The sequence below is a fragment of the Zea mays genome, chromosome 4, assembly GCF_902167145.1.
Source record: "Zea mays cultivar B73 chromosome 4, Zm-B73-REFERENCE-NAM-5.0, whole genome shotgun sequence".
Lineage (NCBI taxonomy): Eukaryota > Viridiplantae > Streptophyta > Magnoliopsida > Poales > Poaceae > Zea > Zea mays.
The window spans coordinates 66,216,734-66,226,917 of NC_050099.1; the positions used below are offsets into that span (position 1 = coordinate 66,216,734).

The window sequence follows — 10,184 nt, forward strand, 5'->3', positions numbered from 1 at the left end:
AAAATTTCGAGCTCATTGTCACCCTTACCCCCTACCATCCTTATGTGAAGCACGTAGAAACTAATAGGTTTGTAGCGACGGAGGACTGTGGTAACTATTGTCATGTATCGCGTGAATGGAGTTTGAGGCAAAACTATAACGATGATCATTACCAACATAGCATGTCTACTGAAAAGAGCGCAGTCCCCTTATAGGATGACCGGTTAGTTATTTTTCGACCAAATGTTTTTCTAAACAAAAAAAGGATGGCCAAACAGTTATTTGGTAGGTATGTACCAACATAGCACCTGTCATCAGAAATTGCACGCCACGGACAATCAGCTTTAATTTGCTCAAATACTTCCGAAAAGAGCGCACAAAACTACTATGATGAACATTCCGAACAGGTAACAGATAGTCTCAAAATGCTGAACAACGACCTACAAATCCTTGCATACATAGTTCATATGCTCAAAGAATATATAGCGTGCCACTGCAGACAGACAGGAGATGGTGACAAAGCAAAATAATGGCAGAAAACATTACACCTACTTACACGCTCACAAAGCAGCTACAGCAAAAAGAATGGCCGTCACCAGCCTCAGCGCACCAGCACTGGTCAAAACGGCGCCATTTGTGGGGCCCGAGCAGTCGTCATTGTTGCCACTGAAGCATCCCGGGTGGATGGCTGCCTTCGGCACTTCGCCATCCACCTTGAAGCTGGTAGTCGGCTTGCCGTCACTGAACAGGACGCACCAGAAGTACGGTCCACCGCCATCGGTGCCGCTCACAGCCGCCCCGACCTCCGTGTGGTTCTTGCTGCGCAGTATCTGGAGGCCCTTCGCGTCGTTCACCAACAAGACGCCAAAGGCCTCAGCTGGAGCCAAGTACTGGGACTGGCAAGCCACCAGCCTTCCGGTGATCTTGGAGAGGGTTGTGGCCTGGACGCCACAGGTCGGGGCGAACGTGTCGGTGAAGCTTGACTCCATCGGCTTCTTGTCGTCCACCTGGTCACAATGGCCTTCGTATGCTTTGATGTACTGCAGAGCGATGCATCCCAAACCTTGGTTGTCCGAAACAGAAGATGCCTTGCCAGCAGTGCGGTTGCTGTTGATCAGTGCCACGAGCTCATCAGCAGGGTTGCCTGAAAAGAAAATTAGTCATGAAAATGGTCCTAACCATTTCACTAAAAGTGTTGCTATTTTAATAGGGTTATTTAAATATTTTAGCAAAGTAGCTACATGGGAGAACCACCTTACGTTACATGAAGTGCAGCAAAAGTGCAAAACCATACATTATTTTACTACCTCTGTTCTCAAATATTTGCCATCCGCTAGTTCATATTTTAACTAAACCATGACAAATAAAAAAGAAAAGTACATTGTTTGAAAGGAACCATAGGTACCGCACCTTATAACGCGTGAACATTTGATATTAACAAGGGTAGATAGGACAGAAATATTGCAATGGAGGATTGATTAGTAATTTATACATGCTCATGAGGGCATTATGAATCCTTGGTAACTCCCAAATCCCTGAGCCCCTTCCGTCGTGAGACACTTGAAGATACTACTGCAGCCAGCATATTTCCCCAACCCCCTCTCTGTCATCATTATTGCCAGCCACATCGGCGTCTCTTTCCATCTCCCTTGGCCGCTCCTCACTACTGAAAATCACCACCATCCGTGAGCGGTCCATTACCTTCGCCATGATTGGCTATTATCGACATGTTGCAACCAATCTGACAGCATACAGTATCCAATAGGTCCTCTCAGTTGGCACTGCCAGGGCTGCTTGCCTTGTTCAATTTGTTTTTATTCAATGCCCTGTTAATTTTCCATTTGGAAAACAGAACTCAAGAGAAGTTCAAAACTATCTGTTAGACTACCCGTCTAGGGTTTGTGTTATTCCCTGTGTAATGACCGTTATACCCCTGTGTAATGGGCCTTGGCCCAGTTACTCTCTCTATTTAATATCACTCCCAACCCCTGATTAGGGTATGGGTTCCTATTCTAACATGGTATCAGCTAGGTTTAGTTTTTTCCTCTCCTCGAGCAGCCACAGCCGCCAGGGGGTTTTCCCTCCACTGTAGCCGCCGCCGCCGGCCTCCACACAGCCAGCGCCGCCGGCCTCCTCCCTCCCTCGGCCGCCGGCCCCTCCTCCAGCCGCCGGCCCTCTACCTCCCTCCCCTTCCCCACCGCCGAGCCGCCCGCCCTGCCCCCAATCTCGCGGCTCGTCGCGCCGCTGCCAGGAAGCCGGACGACCGATCCTGCGCAACCGTCCCTGCGTGCGCCCGCCGTTCCCTGGCTCTCCTTCCCCCTCGTGTCTCTCTCTACCGCGCCCGAGGGCACCGAGCCGTCCAGCCGGGCAGCCGCGTGCGCCCATCACCGCCCGCAGGTGCCACTCGCCGAGCCGGCCAAGCGTCCCTGCCAGGCGCCAGCGCCCCGACGCCCGCGGCCATTCCGCCCCGACCGGCTGCCGTGCGTCCTCGCGCGCACTGCACAGCACTGCGCCGCCGACCTCGCCAGGAGCCGCGCCACCAGCGCTCGACGCCCGTCCCCCTGCTGCGTCAACGCCCGATGGACGCCCCTGCTGCCACCACGGCCGGATTCCACGTCGGGGACATCACCGGCCCTGGCACACACCCCCCCATCGCCCCTGCTGCACCCAGCATCGAGCTCACCCATGGGGGGGCCCCCTACATCGCCGGCCTTGGTCCGATCCACGCCTCCTCCCCGCTGCCCCTGCGTCGCAGCTCACCACCGGGCTTTCCCGCCTTCGCTTCACCCACCTGGAGTCACCGAGTCGCGCCCTCCACCGACTCCCCGCTCGTCGGCACCCTCGCCACGATCCAGGCCGCTGTGACGGCGTCGCGGGAGCGCGAGCGCGCTGCCTCCCTCGCCCTGGAGCGTGAGCGTGCCCTGGGCGCCGCTCTGACCACCCAGATGGCCACCACGCAGCGCCTCCTCGGCCGTCCGACACTCGCCGATGCGGCGCCCCCAGAGGACCCCCACGCCTCTGACGTCGACGCCGACCTCATCGCTGCGCTCCACGCTCAAGCCGCCGGCCTGCACAACATCCGGGCCCTCGTGTCCGTGGTGTTGGATCCGGCGTCCTCCCACTACCCCCGGTGGCGAGGACAGGTCCTTCTCACGCTGCGGCGGTTCGTCCTTGACGACCACGTCCTCGTCGACCACGACACTCCGTCGCCTCGCTCCTGGTGCCTCATGGACAGCGTTGTCCTCTCGTGGCTCCACGGCACCATCACCGTTGAGCTACAGGACATCATCCGCGACCAGGCGGACACTGCGCGCCAGGCATGGCTCGCTCTCGAGGACCAGTTCCTCGGGAATCGGGATGCTCGGGCACTCCACCTCGACGCCCAGTTCCACCTGTTCTCTCAGGGGGACCTCTCCGTGGGCGAATACTGCCGCCAGATGAAGGGCCTCGCTGACTCTCTCCGTGATCTCGGTGAGCCAGTTGCCGATCGTACCTTGGTGCTGAACCTCCTGCGTGGCCTCAGCCCCCGCTACGGCCACCTGAAGGCTCTCATCAAGAGGAGCGTGCCCTTCCCCACCTTCCACGCCGTGCGGAACGAGCTTCTCCTCGAGGAGCTCACCATGGCGAATGAGGCACCCACTCCTGCCTCGGCCCTCTACAGCGCTCCCACCAGTGGTCAGCCGCCTTCAGGGGCCAGGCCACCCGTCCTCCGTCGACCGGGGCTCCCACCCGCCCCCCACCTGCCGTCCCGGCGGCCCCTCGTCTGACTTCCACGACCGACGGGGGTCGTCGCTCCCGCAAGGGCGGCCGTGGGAGCGGCGGCTCCTCTCGTGGTGGTCCCTCCGGCCGGGGTGGCGGCCACGCGTGGCCGTCCTTCTACAACCCCTGGACCGGGACCATCGCCATGTGGCCGGGCCAGGCACCGAGTACCCCCCGTCCTCCGGCGCCCGCCCTCCTGACTACACCTCACTACGGCGCACCTCCTTATGGTGTTCCCGTCGTGCCCCAGGCTCCGCCCGCGCTCCTGCCCCCGGGGACCCACACCTCGACGCCTTGGTCCCCGCCGGCTGGTGGTTGGGACAGCACCTCCCTCGCTGCTGCTTTCAGCACCATGGCGATGACCCCACCCCCCTCCGACTGGGTGATCGACTCCGGTGCCTCGTACCACACCACCCCCACGGCAGGCACGCTCTCTCGCTCTCATCCCCCACTCCCCTCTCACCCATCCTCGATCGTCGTTGGAAACGGTTCCACTCTGCCAGTCACCTCAGTAGGTGCCTCGGTTCTCCCTGGGCCGTTTTACCTCAACGATGTTCTCGTAGCTCCCCACATCACCCACAATCTTCTTTCTGTTCGTCGATTCACTACTGACAACTCCTGTTCCATTGAGTTTGACCCCTCTGGTTTTTCTGTGAAGGATCTGGCCACCAGGACCCTTCTCGCCCGCTGTGACAGCTCGGGGCCTCTCTACACGCTCCAGCCCTCCACCGCCGGCGTGTCTCCACCTCCTGCCTTGGTCTCCACCACCTCCTCCACCACATGGCATCGACGTCTCGGCCATCCTGGACCCGACGTCATGACCAAGATTACCAGTAGTCTCGATCTTTCATGTAGTAGGGGACATTTTGAGGGTCTCTGTCATGCTTGTCAGTTAGGCCGACATACTCGTCTCCCATTTACTACTTCTTCTTCTCGGGCTGAGCAGGCTTTTGATCTGGTTCATTGTGACCTTTGGACCTCCCCTGTACTCAGTCTTTCTGGTTATAAATATTATCTGGTGATTTTGGATGATTTTTCCCATTTTCTCTGGACCTTCCCGCTTCGGTTGAAGTCGGACACATTCACCACCCTCACACACTTCTTCACCTGGGTATCCACTCAGTTTCGTCGCCCGGTCCGTGCTCTGCAGTGTGACAATGGCCGCGAGTTCGATAACAACGCCTCTCGCTCCTTCTTCCTCACTCATGGCGTCCAGTTACGTCTCTCGTGCCCCTACACTTCTGCCCAGAACGGCCGAGCCGAACGCATGATCCGCACCACCACTAATATGCTCCGCTGTCTCCTCTTCCAGGCGTCTCTCCCTGCCAGCTACTGGGCAGAGGCCCTGCATACTGCCACCCACCTCCTCAACCGTCTTCCCTCGAAGGCGGTACACCACCCTACCCCCCACTTCGCCCTTTACGGCACAACCCCTTCCTATGACCACCTTCGCGTGTTCGGCTGTGCCTGCTACCCTAACACTTCCGCTACCGCTCCACATAAGCTTTCTCCTCGCTCCACCCGCTGTCTATTCCTTGGCTACTCCCCTGACCACAGGGGGTACCGGTGTCTGGACCTCACCTCCCACCGCATCATCATCTCTCGTCATGTCGTCTTTGACGAAGATGTGTTTCCCCTTGCTGGCTCCACCCCACCCACCGATCTTGACTCCCTCCTCGAGTCCGATCCGATTCCTCCCCCACCTTCGGCTCCCCGTCTTGCGCCGTTACCTGCTCCTCGTGCGACCCCCACGACCTCTTCCGCGCCACGCGCGGCCCCGTCGACCCCGCCTGCGCCACGCGCGGCCCCGTCGACCCCGCCTGCGCCACGCGCGGCCCCGTCGGTCCCGCCTGCACCACGCACGGCCCCGTCGACCCCGCCTGCGCCACGCGCGGCCCCGGCGATCCTGCCTGCGCCACGCGCGGCCCCGTCGACCCCGCCTGCGCCGCGCGCGGCCCCGTCGACCCCGACTCGATTCGCCAACCCCGCCCTCGTCTACCATCGCCGCGGCCACGCCACTACCTCGGCACCCCCCGACGCGTGCCCATCGACGAGCGCGGCCCACTTCGCCGACCCCGCCGTCGTCTATCACCGCCGTGAGCCGGCCCCTCCAGCCGCTCCCGACGTTCCGGTGGCTCACTCCGAGTCATCCGTATACCACCCGGTCGCCATCCATCGCGACCCCGGGCACGTCCACCCGATGGTGACTCGACGCGCTGCTGGCGTTCTCCGCCCCGTCGACCGGCTCATCCTGGCAGCCGCTACGACCAGCACTCCACCCGACGCTTCCCCGGTACCCTCCTCCGTTCGCACTGCCCTCGCCGACCCACACTGGCGTCGCGCTATGGAGGAGGAGTACGCGGCCCTCTTGGCCAACCACACTTGGGACCTGGTGCCGCGTCCACCAGGCACCAACGTGGTCACCGGCAAGTGGCTATTTCGCCACAAGCTGACCTCAGACGGCTCCCTCGACCGCTACAAGGCCTGTTGGGTCCTTCGGGGCTTCACCCAGCGCCCCGGAGTGGACTACGACGAGACCTTCAGCCCTGTCGTCAAGTTCGCCACTGTTCGCGCCGTCCTCTCCCTCGCCCTCTCCCGCGACTGGGCGATCCATCAGCTCGATGTCAAGAATGCCTTCCTCCATGGCACTCTGACGGAGACTGTCTACTACAGCCAGCCCACCGGCTTCGTCGACGCTGACCGTCCGGACCTGGTTTGCCGGCTGAACCGATCCCTGTACGGCCTCAAGCAGGCGCCACGGGCTTGGTACAGCCGCTTCGCCTCCTACCTGGCCTCCGTCGGCTTCGTCGAGGCCAAGTCGGACACGTCCCTGTTCATCTACCGGCGCGGCGACGACACCGTCTACCTCCTGCTCTACGTCGACGACATTGTGCTCACGGCATCCACCGCCGACCTCCTTCACCGCACGATCGTCGCCCTTCAGCGGGAGTTCGCGATGAAGGACCTGGGGCCCCTCCACCACTTCCTCGGCGTCACCGCCGAACGTCGGCCTCAGGGTCTCTTCCTCCACCAGCGCCAGTACGCCATCGACATCCTGGAGCGGGCTGGCATGTCTGACTGCAAGCCCTGCACCACGCCTGTCGACACTCAGGCGAAGCTCTCTGAGGACGACGGGCCTCCGGTCGCCGACGCGACGTCCTACCGGAGCCTCACCGGCGCGCTCCAGTACCTCACGTTCTCCAGGCCCGACATCGCTTACGCCGTCCAGCAGGTGTGCCTGCACATGCACACTCCGCGGGAGCCCCATCTCACTGCGCTCAAGCGGATTCTACGCTACCTCAGCGGCTCCCTCGACTACGGCCTCCTACTCCGCCCATCCCCGACGTCGGAGCTCGTGGTCTACACCGACGCTGACTGGGCTGGCTGTCCCGACACGCGCCGGTCCACCTCCGGCTACGCCGTCTTCCTGGGCGCCAACCTCGTCTCTTGGGCCGCCAAGAGGCAGCCCGTCGTCTCTCGCTCCAGCGCTGAGGCCGAGTACCGTGCCGTGGCCAACGGCGTGGCCGAGGCCTCCTGGCTGCGCCAGCTCCTCCACGAGCTTCACAGTCCCCTCCAGCGCGCCACCCTCGTCTACTGCGACAACGTCAGCGCGGTCTACCTCTCCACCAACCCCGTGCAGCATCAGCGCACGAAGCATGTGGAGATCGACCTGCACTTCGTCCGCGAGCGTGTCGCTGCCGGTGACGTCCGCGTTCTCAGCGTCCCCACCACGCTTCAGTTCGCCGACATCTTCACCAAGGGGTTACCGTCGAGTGTCTTTTTAGACTTCCGATCCAGTCTCAACATCTGTACAGGATAGAGTTGTGACTGCGGGGGGGTGTTAGACTACCCGTCTAGGGTTTGTGTTATTCCCTGTGTAATGACCGTTATACCCCTGTGTAATGGGCCTTGGCCCAGTTACTCTCTCTATTTAATATCACTCCCAACCCCTGATTAGGGTATGGGTTCCTATTCTAACACTATCCTCCAATATAATTCCATTTAGGCTCCGTTTGTTTCCTTTCATTTTAAGGAATTTGAATCTTACTATTGGAATAGGCTATTTTTTTAGAATGTGAAATTCAACCACTTTTCAAAGTTATCACATAAGTCTATCTCAAATTCATGGGGTGAGAGATGAAAACTGATTCTATAGATTTACATGCTATTTTTTTCGATGTACCACTTATAGCACACTCTTATCTTGCTTCGTTATAACATTAATGTAGTATATAACTATCTCTCTCATATGATTTAAGATAATATACAAATATATTACATATATAAATATATGAACTTAATTAGTTTTGTCTAAATTATAATTATTAAAATGGAATTCAATTCCAACGAAACAAACGGGGCCTACTCGAATGATTTTATTACATCCTTCCAGCCTGACCTCTAATTGCTACCTAGCTAGTACACCATTTATGTCTTGTTCAGTTGCGTTTGGATCGAACATGATTGAGAGAGATTAAATCTCCTTAGAGGGATGGTTTGGTGATAAGAGATTTGGAGGGGATCCATGGGAGAAAATCCCTTATTATTCAAAATTAAATAATAATGAATTTCCTCTTCTATAGATCCCTTCAAGTACCTTATCACCAAATCAGCCCTTAGAGGGATGACACATGACTAGGACACATATCTGTTTTCTAAGAGTCATCAACTCAACATTGATAATATATAATATATTGGCGATGATGCTAAAACCTCTCCTGTGGATAATATCCTACTCCATCCCGTGTCTTATTATTTGTCGTTTTAGACAAGGTTTAAGTCAAACTTATAAAATTTTGACTACAAATAATTTTTTTGTTATTTAGTTTTGAAACCTAATATTTATATGCACGATTTGTCTTAAAAAAGACTTTTATAAAAGTATAAATGTATTAAAAGTTTATTTGTATTTTTTAAAAAAAAAATTGATCAAAGCTATATTTCAGAGACCCTGTCATTGTTCTAAACGACAAATAATAGGCCACCATCCGAGACGAGTATCTCGTTGTCATATTACTTAGAAAGATGTGTCATATGCACAGTTAATACCTTCAGCGTAATATTACATAATCTATTTCTATTGCACGACAAAAAAACAATTTATTTAAATTCTCCACATCTGTAACACAAGCAAACAATGTAGATTGTGCTATTGTCGTCAAAGAAACGAAGCAAACTTTCTACGTTCAGAACTCTCAAACACTAGTCACACAGACGAGCATGGCAGAGTCGCCAGTCGCCACCAAGGTTCACACACAATGAAACTAATAAACCTATCTAGTTACTTCAAGAGGCAGAGAGAAACTGGAGGGCGTGTTTGGCAGAGCTCCTAGAGCAGCTTCTAGTTTGGATCTAGAAGGAGATCCGCCACCAAGTCTTTAATGAGCAGCTCATCTGAAGCTCTATAGTGTTCGATAAATAGTGCGTGAAGTGATTTTTGAAGGGTTCGAGAATGGGGAGCAGGTTGGAGCGGTGGGAAGCAGTTTTTTTTCTCCCATTATCTAGTACAAATGGAGACTAATTTACTCAATTCTCCATGGAACAGTTCACTTTTTTTTTTTACTGTTTGGTTAAGTGGGAGTGATTCTCACTGGTACTGGAGATATGGAGCTCTGCGAAACGCCCCCTTCACTGCTAGGACAAGAAGAGAGAACCATAGCTCAGCGAACACTACCGCATCGGTGATCCCCGCTGTTACCGAATCGCTCGACCCCCAACGACGTAGAACCCACCGCCTCCCCCGTCAACCCACGGCGCCCGCGAGATCCCAACCCGAGGCACGCATCCAAAGCACCCAGATCCAGGCACTAGTCCAGCGAACGGACGACGCCGGTCCTAGACAGATTGGATCAATGGAGCGCGTGCAGGAACGAACACGAGGAATGTAGCAGGCGACAGTAGCAACCGGGAACGAAAGCGCGCGGGAGAAGGTAACAGGAGCCATACTCTTGCTGTCGGCGGCCGAGGCGGCAGAGAGCAGGAACGCCGGCAGCAGCAGCAGGGTGGCCAGCAGCGGCCGCGCGAACATCGCCATCCGGTGATTCCTTCGCGCCACCCCAAACGCGCGCGGGCAGGAGACTGTTTGGGATCTAGCGGGACAGGAGCTCCTGCTTGTGCGCGTGTGCGTGCGCTCGAGCTCGGTTGGGAGCGTGGGAGTGGGAGGAGCAGGACAGGAGTGTCAAGTACTATCTCTTGTTCTCTTCTCCGTTCTCCCGTTCGATCCGCTCTGCGAGCTCGCTTTATGGGTTTTTTTTTCCGTGGGCGCCTGGTCCGCTCCTCTCTCTCTCTCCGCATGTGCCATGTGTGTCGGCCGTGCGATTGCCGTTGGTTGCGTGGACTGACCAAAGTGCCCCTACCGACTATTTTCGGTTAGGAGGCAGCCTTCCGTTGTTCCATCACGAGAGGAAAAAAAAGCAACCGACAACTCTTGTGTGCCTGATCAGCTG

General features: G+C 56.6%; 1 protein-coding gene across 1 annotated transcript; it reads right to left on the bottom strand.

Moving 5' to 3' along the window:
- Positions 1-349: 349 nt before the first annotated feature.
- Positions 350-9,949, bottom strand: LOC100276332 (uncharacterized). Its single transcript, NM_001150145.2, has 2 exons — positions 9,685-9,949; positions 350-1,123 (listed from the first exon to the last, which is right to left on the bottom strand). Exons 1-2 carry the CDS (start codon positions 9,770-9,772, stop codon positions 540-542), a joined length of 672 nt encoding a protein of 223 aa, NP_001143617.2. The 5' UTR covers positions 9,773-9,949; the 3' UTR covers positions 350-539.
- Positions 9,950-10,184: the final 235 nt, after the last annotated feature.